General features: G+C 35.6%; 1 protein-coding gene across 10 annotated transcripts in view; it reads right to left on the bottom strand.

Annotated features, from left to right (window-relative positions):
- ABLIM1 (actin binding LIM protein 1) overlaps positions 1-25286 on the bottom strand; it is a 236356-nt gene that overhangs the window by 27029 nt on the left and 184041 nt on the right. For 9 of the 10 annotated variants that reach the window (XM_070752656.1, XM_070752659.1, XM_070752651.1 and 6 more), the window contains exons 9-13: positions 17340-17417; positions 15765-15920; positions 12349-12387; positions 11059-11094; positions 9688-9817 (exon numbers count right to left, since the gene is read on the bottom strand). In XM_070752656.1, coding sequence (XP_070608757.1) covers positions 9688-9817; positions 11059-11094; positions 12349-12387; positions 15765-15920; positions 17340-17417 — 439 coding nt within the window. Of the gene's footprint in view, positions 1-1213; positions 1319-9687; positions 9818-11058; positions 11095-12348; positions 12388-15764; positions 15921-17339; positions 17418-25286 lie in introns of all 10 variants that reach the window. The other variant, XM_070752660.1, reaches the window with a different exon arrangement.

Below are 25286 nucleotides of genomic sequence, written 5' to 3'. Positions count from 1 at the left end.
CTCCATAGTTATGCCAACCTGTCAGTTTTCCTCAGGGATTATTGGAATAACGAAAAAAGGAACATGCTAACCAAGACAGTCCTGAGTACTTCAGGAATATTTTCTATTTAACCAATATTTAATAACATATAAATAGTTAATAAATACTTAATTTAGGTTATACTAAATTAAGTATACAAAGGTACAGGGAATTATACATATTTAGAATATCAACACATTAAAAGTAAATGGAAAGGTATTTTGGAATCTACTTTTCACATCTAAGTCTGAGAATTACAGAAAGTACTAAGTCATGTGGAGAGGAAGTGTTCAATTCCCACAGTGAATTATTGAGTGTGACTGGGTACTACAGTAGCTCCCTCATAGAAAATGGTATCTCCCTATTAATTTGAGGGTTTTTATTGAGATTCCTGTTCTTTTTAAATTATGTACCAATTGTTTGGTTATTAATCAGAAGACAAACAAAATATTGCACGTACCAACGATAACAAAAATACTAATACCATGAAAATAAAGGATATCCCTTTTTTTCAATGATACAAAGGTATGAAGAACTTACCTCCATTTTGATATTGATAAAGCATTCTGTTGCCATGGGATTTTCAGCAGAGGCCTATTTTGATGTCTTGTCTCTTTATATCACTATGTATAGTTAATTTCCAATTTTTTTCTAAGATTATGTAAACCAATCAATTGCACTGTATGATACACACACATATAAGACTAATTTAATAATTAATTTAAATTGAGATGATACTCATGTAAATTCTTCTTTTCACTATTCTTAAGTTTTCTCTTTTTCTTTTGAAAATTTATTTAAAAAGCTGATAATGTTTAATTTCTTTCATATGTTTAGGAGTGCATCCTATATTTTGTCCTTTGTTAAAAAATACTAGCCAATATCAACATGGTATAACTCTGAAACAAGAAAAAAACTTTAGGGCATTAAACTAAAGTAAACCACTGTGTATCACTGTTTCCTTAATGTTATGATTTGGAGAAATATTAATTTTATAACTAAAAATCTTCCCATATCCAGCTAATTCTAATTGTTCCCAAATTAAACAAGTCTGGATCTCAAATCAGTTTAGGGCATATCCCAAGTTCAAAACAACTAAACAGCATGCAGCAATGGAGACAAAAGCAAAGGGTTACAAAAGCTACTACAGTCTACACTCAGACAAGACACCAAGACACACAATGCCACTCCTACCTGGAACATGGAAATGTTTAGGGACCTGAGCGTAAGTTGGTGTTAGAGGGCGACTGTCGGGTCGATAAGGGGCAGGGGAATTCCGACCGCTGGACGGCTCATTGCCTCCAATGAGGAGAATGGAAAAACAAACAAACAAACAAAACAAAGAGAGCAGTAAAGAAGCAGGCATAAGTCAAAACCCAAACAAAAGTCAATGGCAAGGGGAAACCAGAGAAGGAAAAACAAAACAAAAATATACAGGAAAGTTAAGTAATGTGGCTAGTATTGTAAGGCACTGCTATTACATATTAAAGGAGTCATTCGCTTTAGGCTGGAATTTGGCAACTTGCATTCATTCATTCATTCATTCATTCATTCTCGATAGCATGCGTAAGGGTACCATGCATTTAAATTACATGGATGAGATGTGAAAAGGAATGGAAACAGACAATTGGAATTACTGGGTTTCAGTAATATAAATAACAGCATTTGGTAAAATTATTGCTAGGCAAAGTGCAAATCAAGTTGGCTTTTCAGTTAATTCTCATGCAAAAGAAGCTCCCATACTTAAAATAATCACACATGAAAAATGAGCAAATAAGCTATAGGTTATTCCAGTTAATGTCCAGTTGTTCATTTCTTATTAATTTAAACCACATTACTCCTCATTGAAGATACATTTTGCTCAGTTGGAGAATCATTTCCAGAAAAGCTTCTATGGAAGCAAAGCTGGCCCAAACATTTTCTTGCCTGAGACAGAAGATTACATTTGAATCTTTCTGCTCCCTCTCCATGTCAAGGCAGGACACATGTGATTAGTACTTAAAGCAGAAAATACTGTATTTCAAACCTGCCTCAATTTTACTGGAAATAGCTGTATCATCTGTATCTATCTCTTGGAGTAGCTCTGCCAAATGGCAAGCTCTAAAAAAGTATGGCAGAAAGAACAATGAGAAAATGTTTGAGTAGCAGTTTTTTTAAAAACTGCTTGAAGAAAACGCATAACTAGCTTTCCTCTCCTACCAGCTGCCTGGCTAATTCTAGAGATGCAGTTGCCCATTTCCAAAGTATAGGTACAAAATGATGAACAAGTAATATCTTCTTTAATTCCAAGCATGTTTAGATTTCATGGCTGGCTACATGAAAGAGATCCTTTTCTTCAAGAAGATCACTGCAAATAATCAAGTCCCCCCACTTTTGGTTTGCAACAGGATTGTGCAGACATTTATTTATTTATTTATTTAAAATATTTATACAGCTCTTAATCTTGTACCATCCCCTGGGCATCTTACCACCACCAATTAAAATAATTTGTGTCTGTAATTAACATATTAAATCCAGAAACATCAAAACTTGCCACTATAGTTAAACTTTTACATGTACCTCAAAGTCTTCTTGTTAATTTATTTTTATTTATTTATTTATTTATTAGATTTGTATGCCGCCCCTCTCCGTAGACTCGGGGCGGCATACAATATCATCTTATCCAAGGACTAGGTGGAAAAGGCAAGACTTAGGTGTTTTTAAGAAGCCTAAAAGGGTAGAGAGGCCTGCCAAGCCTCAATGGAAAGGGTTTTATATAGGACAGATACTGTCATGAAGAAGATACATTCGTAAATCATAATATGGCAACATTTAAAGGTACTGACTAGGAATATGCCCATCTTATCCAACTTGGGAAGAGGCCATGTTAAAACCTGATCATATGTTTTTAGGGATTGATTGATTGATTGATTGATTGATTGATTGATTTAGTATGCCGCCCAACTCCTGAAGGACTCTGGGCTGCTTACAACAAAGATAAAAACATCATAAATATCAAGATCATTAAAAACATCTATTAAAAACAATTCAAAAATTATATACATCTTTCATTCTGGTCAGATCTTATAAAGATATAATAGTGAGATCAGCGGTCACAGGCCTGATGGAAGAGCCCGGTCTTTACTGCTTTATGGAAGGCCAGTAGGGTAGGGGTAGTCCTAATCTCAGGGGGCAGCCAATTTCAGAGGGCAACCACAGAGTAGGCTCTCCCCTGCGGATCTGCCAGTGAACAATATTTAGTTGACGGAACCTGAAAGAGCCCAACTCTGTGGGATCTTACTGATCATTGTGAGCTATGCAGTAGGAGGTGGTCCCGAAGATAACCTGGCTCTGAGCCATGTAGGACTTTAAGGGGTAACCAATACTTTGAATTGCATCCCAAAACTAACCGGAAGCCAGTGCAGCTTGCAGAAACTTGGTGAAATGTGGGTGTACCTAGTCACCCACAACAGCTCGTGCGGTTGCATTCTGGACCAACTGCAGTTTCCGAGCACTCTGCAAGGGTAGTCCCCATGTAGAGCGTGTTGCAATAATCTAATTGTGAGGTGACAAAGACATGAGTGACTGTGAGGAGAGCCTCACAATCCAAATAGGATTGCAATTGGTGTACCAGGCGAACCTGTGCAAAGGTCCCCCTGGCTATAGCTGTTAGATATTATTCTAAATAAAGCTGTGAGTCCAGGAGGACACCCACATTGTGAACCTGTTCCAAGGGGGGATAATTTCTCCCTGTCCAAGTGCCAAAGATGTATAATCAATATAATCTTTCAGGGGCAAAATCCACAGCCACTCAGTCTTGTCAGGATTGAATTTGAACTTGTTTCCTCCCATCAAGACCCTCATAGCCTCAAGGCACCAGCACATCACATCCACTGCTTCACTAAACTGACAAGGGATGGAGATATACAAATGGGTATCATCAGCACATTGCTGGTACCTCACCCCGTGTCAATAGATGATCTCAACCAGCAGTTTCATGTAGATGTTAAATAGGAGGGGAGAAAGACCTGATACCTGAGGGACCCCACAAATGAGGGGTCTAGGGGTCAATCTCTATCCTCCTATCAACACCAACTGTAACCGGCCAGAGAGATAAGAGAACCATCGTAGCATGGTGCCTCCCACTCCCAGCCCCCTCAGTCATTCCAGAAGCATACTATAGTCAATGGTATTGAAAGCCGCTGAGAAGTCAAGTAGCACCAAGATAGAGGAGTGGCCCTCATCTCAGGCTTGCCAGAGATCATCCATCAGCATGATCAAAGCAGTTTCTGTGCTATAACCAGGCCTGAAGCCAGATTGAAATGGGTCTAGATAATCTGTTTCATCCAGTAACCACAGGAGTTGAAGTGACACCACTTTCTCCACAGCTTTTCCCACAAATGGTACACTGGAGACTGGATGAAAGTTCTTTAGGGCAGGCAGTACCATTCTCTCTCACAAAGAGGCATTAGCCACTGTTTCTAACCAACAGCATGCCACTTCCCAGGAGGCCTTAATCAACCAGAAACAGCTTGGGTCCAGAACACAGGGGCCCAAGTTCACAGCACAAGATCCCTGTCTTCTTCCTCAGATCCAACCAACTAAAACAAGGCTCATACATGTATTTGAAATGTCACTTTATCTGACAGATCCAAAAATATTTTTCACCGTAGCCCTGCTGGGGCTTCCCTAGTTCTTCCTTACCCAAGAGGACTTGGTCACCTGAAACAGAGCTGCTTGCCAGTCGATACAATAAAGATAGAGTTATAAATATGTTTTGCTATCTTTATTGACACAAGCTAGTGCTTGGCTTCACTCTGCCTTCCTCCAGCAGCCCTCGAGAGATCTCTATGTTGCTTTATTTATTGGAGCTACTCAGTAAACTATGATATTATATCAAAGCCATGTACACAAAGTGTCCAGATAGGTGCAATTAAGTCCATGCTCCAGCACTGAAAACAAAACCCTTCAGGATGGTACAAGTCTCCAAAGGTTAGAAATCATGAATCCTGGACTTACATGATATGTTTGGTTTCCTTCAAGAAAGGAAACCAAATATTCCTTCCTTTTTATTCTACAAAAGGTTGGATTTGATTGGGTAAGGGACTGTTATTTCTCATTCTTTAACTACATTTAGAAAAAACTGCATAATCTAAATATTACACCTATGATATGTTCCACAACTTTGCTTAAATGATTTTCACGTTCACAATGGAAGTGACACAGTATTGATTCAGGAATAGATTATAATATAAATTACCACCATTATTATGATCTGTCCAGGAAGCACACACATATTTCCTTAATTAGACCAGCACACTGCATATTTTGAAATATTATACTTCAATTTAAAATGTGTACAGAAAGATGCAAATGAAGAGATAAATAACACAAAAAGCAAAAATGAAAATAGAAAGTCCAAAGCAGAACTTCTAAAACAAGAGCAATAGAGTATCATTAAGGGCTTGGTAATCAAGTAGTGTCAATATTTTCTGTTTTAATATCATGATCTGCAGTAAAATTATTTGGAGGAATCTACTTCTTAGAAAATCTGCCTCTTAGTATCATGGATCCTAAATTTGATGGACCAATTCAGCAGTAGCTGTTCCTAATTTGAAAGTATCCAGGAAGAACATAAAGTCTATTCCCACAATATTTCTGGGGTAATAAACAAGTGAATATTCTGTTATTTTTTTCAGTATTAGCAAAGATCATCTAGTGACCAAATATATATCTTAATGGCTTTAAGATTATTGATAGCATCCTATTTCTCATTTAGGGAGCTAGTTGAAAAGACTAGCTATATAAGTATTATGAAACCACTGAATAATTGCAAAATACTAGGTTCATAACCATAACTATTAACAATGTGCAGTAGCAAGCTTCCAAGCAGCCCAAGTTGAACTGCCAATGGTATGGACTGAGAAATGAAAAGAAAATAATAGTCACTGATGTTCACACACATTCTCACAATTCTTTGAAATAACTATAACACACATAACCCACAGTGATTTTCCACCAGATTGTTTTACATCCATGAATTAGGAAGGAAGAAATCTTCCAGAATAAGTAAGCAGATTTAGAAAGTATGATAGGACATTGTTCCACTAATGAAGATCTTTCATTGGTGAAAGAATCCCAATTTGATTCCACTTAATTCACCTATATTTACTTCCCCATTCCCAACATTTGAAATATCAACCGAAACCACAAATTCAGTCTTCCAGAGTTTTATTTTTTAGAAAATGGTAACTATGAAGTGATCTTGAAGCTTTGCCATGACATATTTAAAAGAGACAGTAGGAAGGAGAATGTCTTAAAAAGCATGAGATAAACATGGAAATGTAGAACTGGAATTTATGCATCAAGTGCATGCAAATATGAGTTATGCCTCTGTTTTTAAGGGACCTCATGACTGAAAAAAAGCAAAAAGAAAAGTTGCAATTGTATTTTATACTAGCATAATTAGGAAATTGAGATCTATGCATACTGATATATGTATTGCTTTTGGAAAGTTGAGCATACATGATTATGGCTGCATTTGAAACTTGTTTCTCTTTTATTACTTAAGCCAATTCTACTGTTTAACCATTCCTGAGTAAGTAATGCTGAATATAGGAACCAGGTGATGTAAGAGCCACTAAGGAGAACAAGGTGCATGAAGCTCAAAGTGGTCAATGGAGCAAGACAACTGGAAAAGAATCAGATAATTCTCAGAATGTAGGCATTATAATAAGTTAAAATATATCAGTCTTAGGTGATGAAATGTTGTATCACCTGACTCTTACATCACTGTGTGAAAAGCCATGTTTTTTATTAGAATACATATTTTCCATAAACAAGTTCACAGATTTATTTTTGGAACTTGCAAATAGAGCCAAAAAAATCCCCTCTTTTCTGAAATGCCAGAGAATCACTGACAATTGTTATAGACAAAATGTAAAGCACCTTTCTATGTTACAGTTTTAAATTCACAAAATAAGCATGCTCCATTATATTCAAAAGGCAAGTGCATGGGATGAAAGGATACATTTAAACATGGCATCCATCCCAAATGTTTGAAATAATGTTTTGGGAGACTTAGTAAATTAGGAAACTGTGTTTTTTTAATGCAAATATACATACATATATATCTAGGTATTGGAAACTGGTATATATGCAAAGTATCCCTAAAATCCATGCATAATTCATGTGGTCTGGAACTTTAAGATTAGGAAAATGTGAGTCATGTCAGTGTGTTTGAAAAAAGAGATGGATTTACTATAACTGTTTCCAAATTAATCTCCCAAAGTGATAAATATCTCTGTTTTCAGAAAATCACATTTTCTTTAGAAATCTTTACTCAGGACCACATCATCTATGGAGGACCCTTAGAAAGGGCATACTTTCTCAAAGAAAAGAAGATATGCCAGGTCTAGCATAATTGTTATGACAAAAATCTGAGCATGCTGGGACCACGGAGTGGACAGCCATTTTATGGAGATGTGGCTTATTAGCTTCCTAGAATGCTAATAAATCTCCAGTCATTTGGACACTAGCTTGAATGGCCTGTCTCCTTACCTTTGACATAGGGAATGAAGTGGTGTCGGAAAGGGGAGTAGGGGCGGGAATCATTGTGGTTAGAGATTGGACTATTAGTGCGTAGGAGGGCTAACCGCTGCACACCGTTAGACAGCAGCTCTGCAGCAGCAAGGATTCGTGAAGCAGGACAAAGCAGAAACAAAGAAAAGAGAAGACCAAATAAGACAAAAGCAGGAAAAAGTGGTTGGAGGCTGAGGGAAACACAGGGACAAGCTGTCATAAGTAGAAATCTGAGGACTACACAAAGGAAATGAAAGAGGTTTCTTACTGCAGGAAAAATTCAGAGGAAGAAATGTGAAAAAAATCAGATTTACATTGAATATTCCCATATTTCAAGTTAAATCCATAAATACATATTTCCATATTTCCTTATAATGTATATTGTAACAAATAGGGTGGAACTGGCATTCATGCAACTCTCATTTTTATATCCTAATAAATATTTTTCTCCTAATAAAAACATTTATTATAGTACAGTATAAGCATTAGAGAAGAATTTTTAAAAACCCCAGAATATACAGTAAGTTCTAATCACTATAAATTTTCACTTGGTTTACCACAAGAAAACTTTCAGGAAATAATGAAATTGTAACAAGGCTTATAAAAGGTGATTATGGATGTTTTACTGTAGGTGTGTGGGCATTCTTAAAGACAAGCTTTATTTTTAATGAAGTGTGATTTTACTTTTCTTCTCCAGAGAGAAAATCTGGAAAAATAATAAAATCTGAGACTGTATAAACTGTTGATGGTGCCAATTGACTTCCTATGATATCATCAAAATTAAGTATTAACTTTATATTGTTATATTAGTTTTAAAGGTCAAGTAAAATTTCAAATGGATGCTCAGTATTAACATACTATACATTAACAGATTGCCAAATTAATATTGATGCAGAGAACCTAGCTGTAGTAGAAGAGAACTAATTGCATCAAGGTGGCAGTACCTATATGACTTTGGCAGGTGGTGATAGCTAAATAAAATTGACTCTAGTAACACTTGGATGAGGGATTATTTATGTAGATCACTAAATTAGATAACTGAAAAAACAAATCACAGAAAAAGGCAAAGATAGTAATATTTCTATACTATTACTATAGTAATATTACTATCATAATATTATTAAGGTCACCAGAAACTGAGTTTGATGGATTGTTTTACTTCTGTATGTACGTCTGGCATATCAGCAATTCCTGACAAGGTTTTTTAAAAAATATTCATTTCCTCTTTTAAAAAATACAATACTGTAACTTCCTTCCTCTAGAGCTGTGATGACGAACCTATGGCACATATGCCACCTCTCTGTGCAGCCTGTTTTGAATGCCAGGTCAGTACAGGGGTCGCTCGGAGCCTCTGGAAGAATGGAAAATGGGCCTCCTGGAAATCTGGAAACTGACGTGGAGTCTTGGAGGGTGAAAAACGGACCGACTGGAAGTACCAGAAATTTGGGAACAGGCCCGTTTCTGGCTTCTGGAGGGCCTCCAGTCTGCGGGAGCCGCTTTTGCCTCCTGGAGGTACAAGGGAAGCCTCTGGAGGCATGGGGGATGCCACACACACATGCAGAGAGGCGGGTGGGGAGCATTGTGGGTCATACATGCATGCTCAGGGCACATGTGGGGAACACTGCATTATGGATGTGAGCACATGTGGTTTCAGCATCTGAGGAAAAAAAGGTTAGCCAACACTGTCCTAAAGTTAAATAAAAACTTTTAAAAAGTGGTTTTTCATTTTCACCATCAATCAAAAGTTGTATTAAGAAATATTCAAAAAATCAAAAAACCTAACTTTATTAAAAAATGCCCATTACCTAAAATTCAGAATTATTTGCTACTGGTGAAAAAAAAAACCTAGAAAATGTCTTAATTAATTATTGTCCCAAATAATATAAACCATTTCAGAAAATTATTTAATTTTTAAATTAGCAGATATCCCTTATTCTCCTATCATAAATAAAGAGCCACTTAACAAAAAAGGAGAAGAAAAAGAAAACACAGTTTTATAATGGATAAAGGCTTTGAAATTGAAATACTGTAGATTCCTTTCCTATTGATTCCAAAAGATAAATAACGATAGTTTCTAAAATTTGTTTCTATAGTTTAATTAGCCTTACCAGGTCTGTGGAAATGCTGTGGCGAACGTGACATGGTGGGAGTGTAGCTATGACGACTATATACAGGGGAACCAATGGAACCCTGACTGGTTGACCGGTGTATCATTCGTTCTCGAATATCCTGATAACCCTGAAGAAAATATTATTTTATTATAGCAGATGATCTGATAAAACTCCTTCTACTTATCCCAAAGGTGCTTTTTCAAGAAGCAACTGGACTACCATGACCTGGATGACTGAGAATCTCCATGGATGTCATTCTATTAATGTTGTACTTTCTACTCATTTGTAGCAGGTGCAGTAAGTAATTCCCAAAACACTTCTCCACTTGTATCATGCCAGATCATAAAATACCAAGCTAGATTTGATAAGGAAGCATTTATATTGCAACCCTTTTGTGATAGAAGGACTGTTAACAGGACAATCAACAAGTAGAATTATTTATTTATTTATTTATATTTATTTTGTCAAAAATGTATAGAATTATAATTGGTATTAATATAACATAGAAACATAGAAACATAGAAGACTGACGGCAGAAAAAGACCTCATGGTCCATCTAGTCTGCCTAAGGGCTGTTTAAAATAAAATACTATTTCCTGTATTTTATCTTACAATGGATATATGTTTATCCCAGGCATGTTTAAATTCAGTTACTGTGGATTTACCAACCACGTCTGCTGGAAGTTTGTTCCAAGGATCTACTACTCTTTCAGTAAAATAATATTTTCTCACGTTGCTTTTGATCTTTCCCCCAACTAATTTCAGATTGTGTCCCCTTGTTCTTGTGTTCACTTTCCTATTAAAAACACTTCCCTCCTGAACCTTATTAACATATTTAAATGTTTCGATCATGTCCCCCCTTTTCCTTCTGTCCTCCAGACTATACAGATTGAGTTCATTAAGTCTTTCCTGATAAGTTAGATAAGTAGAAAGTAGTGATAGTAAGGACAAAGAGACAGTAGGACAGGGATAGTAGGCACAATGGTGCACTTATGCACATTCCTTAGAGACCTCTTAGAAAAGGTGAGAGGTCGACTGTAGATAATGTAAGGTTGAAGATTTTGGTGTTAGGGGAAGAAATGACAGAGTCAGATAGTGAATTCCAGGCAATGACCACTCGATTGTTGAAATGGTATTTTCTGCAGTCTAGTGTGGAGCCATTTACGTTTAGTTTGTATCTATTGTGTGCTCTTATGTTGTTGTTGTTAAAGGTGAAGTAGTCACTAACAGGGAGGACATTTTGGTGTATGATTTTCTGAACAACAGTTAAATCAGTTCAGAGGATTCATTTCTTTTACAAAATTAATTATCTCACCATCATAAAACAGTCAAATTAACAAGATTACAGAATGTTTGATTGTAACTTACTTCTGCAGATGGAGTTGGAGAGAGTGTCCTTGGTGACTGAAAGACATAGCAGAAAGGAGAGTACAGGTAAGACATTTTAGTGAAATCTGTCATATCAAATCAATGACAGATAACTGATAATTTCATGAGAAAGATTGTTGGATTCAATTCTGACAGTCAGATTTAAGGAGTTAAGAAACTATTTGAGTTTAGGGCCACAAGTATGCTAATTTGTGCTCAACTTAAATCAAAGATTCATAAATAACTGATAAAAAACTTGATTATCATGAACATTAGTAAGGTAACTACTGTAGTTCTACAGTATAAGTAAATAGTAACTCATTGGCTTCATATTTTAGTCATTTTGAAATATTTCTTAGGAATTTACCAAATATATGTTATACTGAAGTCCTATTTAAAAAGACTTCATTTTGACTGTAAATTTAAAGACAAAGAGGAGTAAGTATTTTGACATTCCTTGAACAAAAATGTTTACAATGGAAACTATCCCAATACAATGGCCATTTCACACCAAAATGATGTTTGATTAGCTTTATCATCTTCATTTTCTGATGTATAGAAAGCAAAGAGTCAACTAGTAATACCATTCTGTGATTTCTGTAAATACCCCAAAAGTATTTAAATACAGTAACATCTGTCAAATTTTATGCATCTATGAGTTCTTAGGCAAGCCTTGGAGAACCTAAATTTGTGATGAAGTTTGGCGTATCTGGTTAACCACATATCTTTGTTGCAGTTCAAGCCACACTGCAATTTTTCAGTATGGCATGAGCTGCAACACATTGCAATTTTAAAAACTGCAGAAGGCAAATGGAAAGAAATGCTTTTTAACAAACGATTCTACAGGAATATTCACAATAATTCATAACAATTTAAAAGAAAGATTATCTAGCAGTTCTCTTTTATAAGAAGTTGCATAAACTCTTGTTTGTAAAATAACATATTTGAATTTTAATTGCACCTTTGTATGCAGAAATTTAGTTAAAATCTGTACACCTTGTCACCTACCAAGCCAAATGCTGATTTGTCTAGAAGTTTGTTTGCTTGTTTATTTATTTATTGCATTTTTATGCTGTTCATCTGCCCTGTAAGATGACTCTGGGTAGCTTGGTATAAATTAATCTATTATGATTGAAAGATATTACTATTTTATCCAATAATTACCCTTCAAGTGTGTTTATAGATTATATGTATAGATAAATTAATCAAACTGGAGACAAACTGTTCAATGTCAGTTTGTTTAATATCATCTATTACTTTATGGATTTTGCACCCTTTTTTTCAACTTACACTTTCATCATGCACAGGAGAACTGCCGTATCTTGAGCTCTGAAAGGGAAAAAAGGGATTATAACTGCTTCATTTTCATACATCTTAACAGAAAACAATAAAATACTGAATCTTCTTACTATAAACTATATATAGCATGTATAAAACCAAATAGGCTACAAGAATAAATAAGGCCAGAGTTCAATAAAAATGAAAAATAAAATATTTTTAAAAATATTTTAGGTGTAATATCTGGGATGTACCATCTTCTGAATATTTCATGGTCAGGTTTTAATAATCTCTCTCTCCTACTGAATTAATACTTAAAATGTAAACTACTAGGCTTTCATTAATGGAAACTCCGTTTCATAAATAAATATCCAACTTGTAAATGACATTTTATCAATTCAGCAGGAAAATTCACAATTGAGTTTTTCCCTTAGTTCTTTGTATCTAGAAGAAGAAAAAATGACTAGTGCCCAACCTTCTGAAGAGCCCATGATTATATGCCTGAGAAGAACTGAGTAATACAATTCAATTAAATGATAGATTGAGAATTATGGACCCTTTATGACTTATGGACCCTTTATGAATTCTGGGACTTCAACTCCCAGAATTCCTAAATCAGTATGGATGGGTCAGGAATTCTGGGAGATGAAGTCCACAAGTCATAAAAAGGCCATAATTCCCTACTCCTGTATACATTATGATAGGTGTGCTGACTCAGATGAAAGCCTATCTCAGTCCAGCACATTGTTTTTAGAGAGGCCAGTCAGATGTCTATAGAATCCCAAAACCAGGACCATTCTTCTTGTTCTCTAGCACCCTCTATATGGGAGAAAATATGCAATCATCATGAGTAATAGCCACTTATGGTCTTATCTGCTGGGGATCAATCTAATCCATTTTCAGGGTCATTGCATTTTTCTTCCTACTCTGACAGTACAAAAAAGAAATGATAATATATGACCCAACTAATGGAACATAGTATTATTCATTTGACTATCTAATAACATGTTACTAAATTGGATTATTGGACTATATGAGATATTATTTTTACACATTCACTACTTATCAAAACTTCAATTATTCCATAATATTATGTACAATGAAAGCAAAATGAGCCGAATTAGAATAAATGTTAGTCTTTCAATGACAGAGAAGATAAAGGAAGCTAGTAAAATCTAAAATCTATTCTGTATTACTTGATTCATCTAAGTCAAGTTTTCCCAAATCCAAGCCAGGGTTTAAATTACAATTGAGATTGCAGATTTTACAAGGGAAAACAGAATTGACAAAAAGTCAAGACCAGAAGGTAAAAGGCCATTGGTTCAAGGTCCTAAGAAAGTATAAATATAAAAGGTAAAGGTTCCCCTCGCAAATATGCGCTAACACATTCCTAACTCTAGGGGGCGGTGTTCATCTCAGTTATAATCCCAAAGAGCCAGCGCTGTCCGAAGATTACTACATGGTCATGTGACCAGCATGATTAAATGCCACAGGCCCTTGGGATGCTGTTACCTCCCACCAAAAAGGTCCCTATTTTTGTTCTTGCATTTTTTATATGCTTTCAAACTGCTAGGTTGGCAGAAGCTAGGATAAGTAACGGGAGCTCATTCCGTTATGTGGCGCTAGGGATTCAAACTGCTGACATTTCTAAGCGACAAGCTCAGCATCTTAGCCACTGAGCCACCACATCCCTTAGCAGAAATATAGGTCTACTTAAATCCTTCTCGGTTCCATTTTAATCATTCCTATTATAATTGCCATATAAAAATGTAAACATATTTGGCTTGATATTTACCCTGACAATACATATGTAAATAACATCTATTCTACTAATAATGACTGCATTCTTTTTACTGCATATGGGGTTCTAATAATTACATAACAGCAGTATGCTTATTAAAAATACACTGACTTATACAAAATCAAGAGAAAAATATCTGAAATGGTTGAAGTGAGCAGCAAATCAAAACCAATAATAACGACAGATCAGGAAGTAGAGGCCCTTGACAAGAAATACAGCCTGAGGAGTAAATGTGAACAAAGATGAAATGGATCAGAGCTATACCACAAAAGTGGTAGTTAATCAAGTTTTTTCATTAAAATGGTTAAGAATTATTAAATGAGTTTTAGATTCAATAGCAAAATATATGTATTTCTTGGCTTCCACTAGGTGGCACTCTGTGAAAACATTTCTGTGCAGTGAACCTGAGATACAATCTTTCCAAGAAATACATATGATCAAATATTTAGGATAATTATGTGAATATTAAAGTTTGTCTTGTTCATTTATGTATAAATCTAACAAAGAAAACCACACATTAATAACAACACATAAAGATAGTTTATGTCTAGGTCCAAATATTCAATCTGAAACAAAGTAATCTGCCAACAGATCTGGTTCATTTCCTGGCCCAAGGAAGAGCATCAATATTCTACAAAGGTCCAGAAGGATTGGAAACATCCTAATCTCTGGATGAATGCTATTCCATTCCAATTGACATAGTTACTTTAATGTAAAAAAGATTTCTGTACAAACCCAAGAATATTTTATGAAAGATGTACTCAAGTGTTATTCTTACAATTCTAATAATTCTTGTACTCAGACACCATTTTATTGCTCATGTCACACACAGATGCTCTACCCACATAGAAGGATTTATTTAAGAATCTATGTCACTTCTAGGAAAAGTAAATCTTGAACATTTGATGCCTATCTGAGTGCTTCAAACTCAGATTTTATTTATTTATTGGATTTGTATGCTGCCCCTCTCCGTAGACTCGGGGCGGCTAACAACAGTAATAAAAACAGCATATAACAATCCAATATTAAAACAGTTAAAAACCCTTATTATAAAACCAAACATATATACAGACATACCATGCATAAAATTGTAAAGGCCTAGGGGGAAAGAGTATCTCAATTCCCCCATGCCTGGTGGCAGAGGTGGGTTTTAAAAAGCTTACGAAAGGCAAGGAGGGTGGGGGCAATTCTAATCTCTAGGGGGAGTTGGTTCCAGAGGGCCGGGGCTGCCACAGAGAAGGCTCTTCCCCTGGGTCCCGCCAAGCAACATTGTTTAGTTGACGGGACCTGGAGAAGACCCACTCTGTCGGACCTAACTGGTCGCTGGGATTCGTGCAGCAGAAGGCGGTCCCTGAGATAATCTGGTCCAGTGCTGATGTTGCTGGCTACCACATACCAAGCATGTGCATGAAGATGAGAGGGAAGAGCTCTAACGGACAGTGGTCCTGCACACATAGTTATTAATGTAAAAGGAAAGTGAAACAGCAGAGTCCAATGTTCACATTTTTTCCAAGCTATAAAGAAGCAAAAAGTTGGGAAATATGAAGCATTTGGACCACTGCATCAGCTGTTTATATAAACAACAAAAGTTAACTTTTTGAATTGAATTGAATTTCCAATTCATTACCTCTCCAAGACTCTGTCTTTCTTGCCTCTCTTCGTAGGCAGAAGTGTAGAAAGGTTCGTAAGTAATTAGATCTGGACGCTCAATGTCATAGATAGCCTTGACTTTGGGAATGGCTGCTAAATCCTTATAATCAAGAATCTCGTTGTCTACTTTTGCCTAAAAAAAATGAAAGAAAACAGGTAAACACAAATCTGTAGATTCACTTGAATAACATCCAGTTCTAAATTTTGCTTGTAAGAAAAATAAATGCTGTTACAAACCCCCAAAACCCCCACCTCTTTTTATTCTCCATTTCTCAAATTCATTTTCAATCAAATTCCCCCTTTTTATTATATTAAGACTGGATTTGATCATTACCAATAAATAAGCAACCGGAGGGTAGAAAAGTGAAAATTTCTGAACACAATAAACTTCTTTTCAAAGTATACTTTGTAGCTTGAAATTGGTGGTCCACATCCATCACAGAAGATGTGAGAAGAAAAATCTCCATGGATTTTATTGGTTGACTAATAGGGCTAGTTAATGAAGCATGGTTTCTGACTCACTGAATTTTAAATGCCAAGCAACTGTGATTTGTTTATTAAGAAAATAACTATGGTTTATTGTGAGCTGCATCCAGGCATCAGTATCACATAACTGATTAATTATGAGCCCTGTAAAATCAATATTTGGGGACCATATTGAGCTGTCAGACATATACATACTCATTTTGATGGACCACAGCAATTTCTATTTTGCCAATTTCACAAAACATCATATTCAGACAACCCCCCCCCCAACCCCCCGCCAAACTGTGACATTTCCAAATTTTGTTTTGTTTGTCAGCCACTCATTATGGGATAGGATGATTTCCTTAATGGCCACTTAATGGCAGCTCAAAGTTAAGCTAAGATAGCCTTTAACTTACAGATGTAATGAAGCCTAACCATTACAATTATAATTTTGAGATAGTCATACAGCATGTGACCAAACCAATTTTATAACTTATATAATTATAACTAATTGAATAAATGCAATCATTAAGCAAATCTGCAGTTGTTAAAGGAACTAATTGTTTATTACGGTACATTTTTGCCAAAAACCAGAAGTAAATGCTGGTTTTCTGCAAAAAAACAAACAAAAACTGTAAATCCTGGTCATGTGAAAATGGGATGTTGTAAATAGCCATAAATGCAGGCTGGCCGTCAAACATCCAAAATGCGGTCATGTGAACACAGAAGGGGCAGTGGCTATCAGAACTTCAGAACTGAGTCATAAGTATTTTTGGGAGAGTTGGTCATAATTTTGAGTGCTCTCTAAGTAGTTGCAAGTTAAGTTCTACCCGTATTATTGACAACGCCCAAACAACAAATCAAAAATTTATAGAAGTTTTTGTTAAATAAAAAACTTCATTATGGCATTTTTTTAAAAAAAAAAAAAATCTAATTGATAAAAAAGAATTAACATGAGGAAATAATTCTGATTTCCCAGATCATAAACTGTTTGCTTTTCTTCATGAATGATAATACACCTAAATAAATACATTTCTAAAAATATAACACTAAGTCAAAAGCTAATTGATTAAAGTATACGTACATAGATTGTGTGTCCTGGTGAACCAGGAATACTGGATCCAGGCCTTGAATAAATACTCTCTGACGATGTTCGGGTAGGCTGTAAATGAAAAAAAACCTCTGTAAAGCATGATTGGGTTAGATATCCTGTTTGAAACATTCACAGCTAAGCTCATTTTCAAATAACCCTTTTTTTCTTAAAGTAAAATTTGGTGAAAACTGTTTGCCTTATGAAGCAGATTGGATTTATCTTTATAGAGAAGTTACATAGCATTATGGACTGGAATAATTTTTCATGCTAAGTTCTACACAAGGAAAACTAATTAGAAAATTCGGCAGGCATTGCTCTTTTGGATTATTTGTTCTTTCCTCTTATCCTGGTCATTCCATGGAATTCCCTAACTGCTCAGAAGCAGGAAGACAGAAACAAGGTGATTCGTGTATTTCATCTCCTTATTTTGTGGCATCATTTAAAGTTCTACTCAGTTAAAATTAGATATCCAGGTTGTGCCCTGGCCACCTTATCCTAGTTTTATCTATATATCAGTAATCAAAGAAAGAAGCAGACTAGGCAGAATTTTCAAATTGTACCTGAAATGAGTTCTTGGTTTTTAAAAGTATTATTATATCTCTGGGTTAGAATATGGTGGCTCAATAAATTCAGGGTACAAAACTCATAGATCTGCCTAGTAGCAGGCTCTCTTCACAAGAAGAAGCATAAAGTGAGCAGTTCTCCCACATCTCCCATTATTGGTCTGATCCTTTCCCCAAACTTAAATTTCTATTGTGTAAACTCTCATATTTTCCAGAGTGTGTGGTCAAAAAATATGGGAGTTTAAATTCAATGCATCTGGATGGTATTAGGTTTGGGAAGGCTGCTCATAAGATTCCCGACCCTGACCCCACTACTTTTAATTCATATATATCCACACATTTTATAGTTAAAATCACGCCATAAAAGTGAAAATTATAGATTCATTTAGAACTGCAAATGAACTGAGAGACAGCAATGTATTGCAAGACAAGATAACGTTTGCTAGGCTCGTCCCATTACACATTTAACCAAAATAAAATGGGGCAAAAATTGAATTATGCTTCAGGAACATACAAATCCAACATACAAAACATGGGGGGGGGGGGGGCAATGGAAATTCATTTAAAAACTAAAAACCAAAACTAAAAGCTTGTATTTTATTGCAGCAAAATAAAATAAAATCCTGGCAATATGCCTAAGCTTTGTTTTACTTTAAAAAGCACACACAGAGATATTCAATTGAAAAACAATTGTCAAAGAAAAGAGATGAGCATGCACACATATTCAACAGAATTGTAAAATATTCAAATTATCTGAACAGAAGAAGGATTTATCTTCCACAGAATCAAGTACAGTACTTGCTAATCAACTTCATACTTGGAGCTCTGCTGAACTAGATGCAAGATTTAAAAGTTTCTTACCTGATGAAGGAATATAATAATTTAACTGGATATCTGAACCAATTTAAGTTCTTTTAGGAGCAGGAACCCTTCATGTTTAAACAACACATTATCTTTTGCTGATTATACAGATTTGCAGGTTTCATTAATCCCTCTCTACTGTTGCCTACTATTACTATTTGTGGGAGAGGGATAACCTTTTTTCATCCCAAGTAACTCCAACCATGGACCAAATGTGCCAATACCATCTAAGTCAAATGAAGCCAACACTCTCTTTTCCACTGAAACAGGCAAAGAGGATGAAAATGTCCCCACTGCAAATCCAGCTTGACCATCAAATCTCATCTAAATTCAGAGCGAAACACCAGTGTTGTTTATTTGCCTCATAGTCCAGTAGGATCCAACAGAGCTGGACAGAGAAGACTACAAAGCATCCACCAATCCCCTTGCTAATATATACACATTCCCTCCCTCAGCAAATGTTCTTTCAAGGTCCAAGGAATAATCAGAATAAGTGCTTTCCTTTTTTTTTTTCCTGCTTGAACCAAACACCATTTATAATTAAACTCTTGCTGAACTTTTCTTTGTCCCTTACTGGCTAGAAACCAAGGATCAACATTTGGAAAAGCAAACATTATTCATTCCAGACATTACTGTGAAAATATTTGCAAAAAAGATAGGCAGTAAGTACATTTTTCTTATTTTAAAAAAAGATAACAGATCTCCCAATTTTTGGGTGGGAAATCCAACCCAAATTTCAGCAAATTGCTGTTTAGCAAAAGAACAAGTTATTCTTGCATAATAGCCTATAACAAAGAACAAGTTGATCTTCAGAGACATAAGCCAGTACTGAGAAACAAAATGAACACGCCATAAAATATATCAATAACATATGTTTGTTTTTCTAAAGCAAGGGTTTTTTTTTTTAAAAAAATTGCTATTGTGTCATATTTTGCAAACAAATTTTTGGTGTTTGTTGTAATAAAACTATAAGGTTATGCTTTTCATTTGCTTTGCAACTAACCCCCCCCCCCTTATCATAATAAATTTTATCTTCTGATCCACTTTCTAATATTTGATTATTTAATTAATATTAATTACAATACAGTTGTAATTAAACAACTATTTGAGTCTTCTGTCAGCCATATTTTTGGGTTGACTTATTTAGGTATCCTCTTTGCAACCGGAAGAAAACTTTCAAATTTGTATGCAAAATTTTAAAAATCATTTTTGCACTGTATAAAATTTGTGGTTGTTTGTTTTAGTGACCTCTTCCTAAAATGTTAATTCTTATATTAATTTTGATACTCAGCTTCAGCTAGAAAGCCATTTGTTTTTGGCAAACTCATACAATATTCTTTTAATTGTTTTCCCGCAAGTATTTTCAAAACTTCTCTGTATGGAAAACCTAAACAAGTTTAAACTTTAATGTTCCCTCAGGGGAAATCAGGAGATTTAGGCAGATCAAATGAGCACAAAAATGTATTACAAGGTTAAGCATGTAATAAACTACTAAAAGTGAAAAGAAATAACTGGGAATTAAGAGGAATTCAAGGAGGGCTAGGCTTAGATCTCTTGTGAGTGTGTAGGGACTCATGACTGATGATGCGTTTGACCCCACCCTCAGGCTTAATCTAGTCATTTCCACCAATGTCATTTATATCCTATAGAAAAATGTTTCTGTATTTTTTTAAAAAAATGCATTGACTTAAAAGCTTTAATTTGTTTAAATTAAATTAACCGCCTTCTACCGCACGAATCCCAGCGGCTGATAAGGTCCCACAGAGTTGGCCTTCTCCGGGTCCCATTGGCCAAACAATGTCATTTGGCGGGCCCCAGGGGAAGAGCCTTCTCTGTGGTGGCCCCAGCCCTCTGGAATCAACTCCCCCTGGAGATTAGAACGGCCCCCACCCTCCTTGTCTTTCCCAAGTTACTCAAGACCCACCTATATCACCAGGCATGGGGGAATTAAGACATCTCCCCCAGGCTTTCTTACATTTTATGTTTGGTGTGTATGTGTTGTATGGTTTTTAAATTGTTGGGGATTTTTAATGTAATTTTATTGTTAGATTTGTTCCATTGTTATACTGTTTTTATTGTTGTTGTGAGCCGCCCCGAGTCTTCGGAGAGGGGCAGCGTACAAATCTAATAAATTGAATTGAAAATTGAATTGAATTTTTTAATTTGTTTTGTTTGACTTATTTTCTAATAAATGCAATACAACCAAATGAAGAGTGTCTACCGTATAATACTGAGTGATACATTGTCCTGCAATGAAAAGGAAAATAAATTTTGTGCTGGAGGAAGAGAAACAGAGAATTATTGACTGTGACCTGCACTTTGGCTGGAGGAGAGATTTTTTTTAAACGACTGTGTTATGATAAAAAACTTTCTGATTAATTGGGGTAAGCGGGTAAACTGAAACCAGAACTTTTAAACTTGCAAATTAAGGAGAATAAGGAAGTGATTCTAAAACCCATTTGGATAAAAATTGGATGGTTTGAGGCTTTGAAATCGGATTTAAAATATTTTTTTTTAAAGAACTTTAAAAGAACTCTTTTGGTTTAAATAATCTTCAATTGCTGTTTAATAACGAATTGGTGGAGCCATCTGTTGGTCAAAGCTTATGAGAACTTTTTACTTATTTATTAGAGAATTTGTTATTTAAGCATTGGCCTTGGGAAAGAGAACCTATCTGGATTATTGACATTTTTTCTGCAAAGGAGGGATTGCAAAACCTTGCCGCAGCCTGAACTTTATTTGAACTGTTCTGCAAAATATAACTAGGCTGCTGGGAAGAGCTTGGAACATCTGGAGATACGAGAATTGAGAATGATGAATGGATTTTTTCAAACTACAGTGTTCCCTTGATTTTCGCGGGGGATGCGTTCCGAGACTGCCTGCGAAAGTTGAATTTCCGCGAAGTAGAGATGCGGAAGTAAATACACTATTTTTGGCTATGAACAGTATCACAAGCCTTCCCTTAACACTTTAAACCCCTGAATTGCAATTTCCCATTCCCTTAGCAACCATTTAGATTATTACTCACCATGTTTATTTATTAAAGTTTATTTTTAAAAATATTTATTAAAGGCAGCTGAAAGTTTGGCGATGACATATGAAGTCATTGGGCGGGAAAAACCATGGTATGGGGGGGGGAAACCGCAAAGTATTTTTTAATTAATATTTTTGAAAAACCGTGGTATAGACTTTTCGCGAAGTTCGAACCCGCGAAAATCGAGGGAACACTGTACAGTGGTACCTCGAGATACGAGTTTAATTCGTTCCGGACCTGGGCTCTTAAGTCGAGCAGCTCTTATCTCGAACGACTTTTCCCCATAGGAATTAATGTAAATAATTTTAATTGGTTCCAGCCCTCAAAAAACTCACAAAGTTAGTCTAAATTATGCAGAAAGACATGTTTTTAATGAAGAAATGTACATGTACATATAAATGAATAATGAAGTTTCTTTCACTTAACTTGTAAACTTTCTTAAACTTTTAAATTTACATATGTTCAACTTCTCTGCCACCCAATCCTGTAGGACAGAGGTCCCCAACCCTTTTTGCACCAGGGACCGGCTTTAAGCGATCAAGAGAGGAATGGGTGAATGAATGGACGGAGGGTGGGAAGGAAGGAAGGAAAGAGGGAAGGGACAGGAACAGAGGAAGGAAGCAAGGAAACTTATGAAAGGGGAGAGTAAGAGAGGAATGAGTGAAGGGAGGGAGGGAAGAAGGTGGGAAGGAGAAAGAAAAGAAGAAATAGAGGAATGGAAGGTAAAAGAGAGAAAGAAAAAGAGCAAGAAAGAAAGAAAGCAAGAAAGAAAGAAAGAAAGGGGGAAGGGACAGGAACAGAGGAAGGAAGCAAGGAAACTTATGAAAGGGGAGAGTAAGAGAGGAATGAGTGAAGGGAGGGAGGGAAGAAGGTGGGAAGGAGAAAGAAAAGAAGAAATAGAGGAAGGGAAGGTAAAAGAGAGAAAGAAAAAGAGCAAGAAAGAAAGAAAGAAAGGGGGAAGGGACAGGAACAGAGGAAGGAAGGAAGGAAACTTATGAAAGGGGAGAGTAAGAGAGGAATGAGTGAAGGGAGGGAGGGAGGGAAGAAGGTGGGAAGGAGAAAGAAAAGAAGAAATAGAGGAAGGGAAGGTAAAAGAGAGAAAGAAAAAGAGCAAGAAAGAAAGCTGCAAGCACCCCCCCGAGCCCCCCAGGCCGGCTGCAACCTTTTAAAACACGCGCGCCGCTTCGCAGCTGTCTCCTGAAGCCGAACGCGGAAGTTAGCGTTTGGCTTCAGGAGACAGCTCCTTGGCGCTTGTATCTCGAATTTGGGCTTGTAAGTAGAACAAAAATATCTCTCCCCTCCCAGCTCTTATCTCGAGTTGCTCTTAAGTAGAGCAGCTCTTATGTCGGGGTTCCACTGTATTAAGGATCTTACAATTGGAACTAATAGAAAATTATACGTTGTGGCAGAATTAAATGAGATATTTGAAGATGGAAATATTATAATTATGGATTTGCAGATCGAGGAAACAACAACGAACTAAGCAATGATAAGAATGAAGTTCTACTAGTTATTGGACATGATATTAAATACTTTGACTATCAAATTTTGAGTGATGATATAACAAAACTTTTAAAGAATTCCCTGGATATAGAAAGGGCAGATGATCACAGATTTTACTATGAGCACATTGAGACAAGCACAAATATAAATGGGGAAAGATGTGGTCAAAAGCACTGGAATTTCCAGAATAAAAGAAGAGTTAAAAATACAATTGATTGGTTGGGATTAGTAAGGAAGCAAAGGAGACAGAATAAAAAGCGAAAGAGAAGGAAATGGGGATTTAAAATGACTAGAAAGAAGTTTAAATTTGGATTTATACAAGAGATTTGGGGTTATGAGAATGATTGCGATTATGAAAATGGTTGATTAGATTTAGATTAATTTCTAATTATTAGCTTCTATTAAATTTATTTAGGATTTGATGTGTGGATTTTATGGATATTTTAAGTTTATTGACTATATTAAAATAGGTTTAACTGGATTAAATAAAATGTATTAAGTATGCTTAGAATTTTGGGAAATATTTGATTTGTTGAATATATTAAAATATATTATTTTAATGAATATATTAAGGAAATATTAGGTTGGTTCATTATATTAAAATAAGCTTAATTAGTTTTATTGAAATGTACAAATAAAGCAAACTGAATATGATAAGTAAAATTGGAATTTAAGAATATATTTTTAAAGAAGTATATTAATAAAGCAAGTTGAATTTGATAACTAAAATTGGCATATGAGAACAGAGGTGGTTTTGAAAGATTCATAAAAATGGAATTAATGAACAATAGATGATTTATGATGTATTGAAAAAAATGTATGAAATTAGTTATATTTTTTCCTTTTCTTTTTTCTTTTTTCCCTTTTTTAGTATTTTTAATGTTTGTGATTTGATATAGGGGTTTTTAGATTTAAGTAAAATCTGTAAAGAGAAATAGGAGGCACTGTGGCCTATCACTTAATTAGAATGTTTGAAATATTATTTGTCAGTACTGTATATATTTGTGGGAACATTAATGAAGAGAGGGAATACATGATGATTGTGATTGCTGGATGACAAGATTAGATAATTATAATTTTTTGCAATAAGGGACAAAAGATTTATAGAGAAATTAATAATTTTGTATTGTGATTTTGGGGGGGGGGATTATACAAGAATTACTAACAAAATACTGCATTTTATTGTACTGGAAATAGAAGATATTTGACATTGTACTAAAGTGTATGAAAGAGAAAAAAAATTATACTGGAAAAGTATGTTGTGACTAATTATATGATCTTTGCCCCCATGGTTGTTAAGGGAATCATGGTAGTTGTTACATGAATCACACAGTGATCAAGTGAATCTCATTCCACATCAATTATGCATGTTGGAAGCCTCCTAGAAAGCTCATAAATGGCAATCACATTACCCCAGGACTCTGTAACTGTTGATAGGAGACCAAATTCGATCATGGGGTCAAAGGGACACTATAACAGTCATGTTTTTCAGCACCAGTCTAACTTTGAATGGTGGTTAAACAAATGATGTAAGTTGAGAGTTTCCTGTATTTGCTGATATTTTATATATTTATTCCATTTCTTGTCATGACTTTGGTTTCTCTCCTCACAATATTTCATTTTTATACAAAACATATTAGGATAAATTCATTTCCATACCTACATTCCATATCTATGGTAGGGATCCCAACCTCTGAGCCATGGCCCACCACGGACTCCCCAACTCTATGGGGTAGCCTGATTGGGGTCCCACGATGTGGACTGTCCTGGCTTGGAGAGTCAGGTGAGAGTGGGGAGCTCAACTGGAGTGACCAGCAGACCAATGAACAATCGCACATCTGTATCCTGGCCCACTGTTCGTGCAAGTTGAGCTGCATGAAGGCAAGCTGGCCCATCATTTGGCAAAGGCTGGGCTTGGACATATATGGCCTAGTTTCACTCTCCCCCCACACCAAGGCTGTGAAGCCTCAAAGGCTG

The sequence above is a fragment of the Erythrolamprus reginae genome, chromosome 5 (assembly GCF_031021105.1).
Source record: "Erythrolamprus reginae isolate rEryReg1 chromosome 5, rEryReg1.hap1, whole genome shotgun sequence".
In the NCBI taxonomy this organism is placed as follows: Eukaryota; Metazoa; Chordata; class Lepidosauria; order Squamata; family Dipsadidae; genus Erythrolamprus; species Erythrolamprus reginae.
The sequence above is the reverse complement of the archived record's forward strand: the minus strand, read 5'-3'. Positions and strand labels throughout refer to the sequence as shown.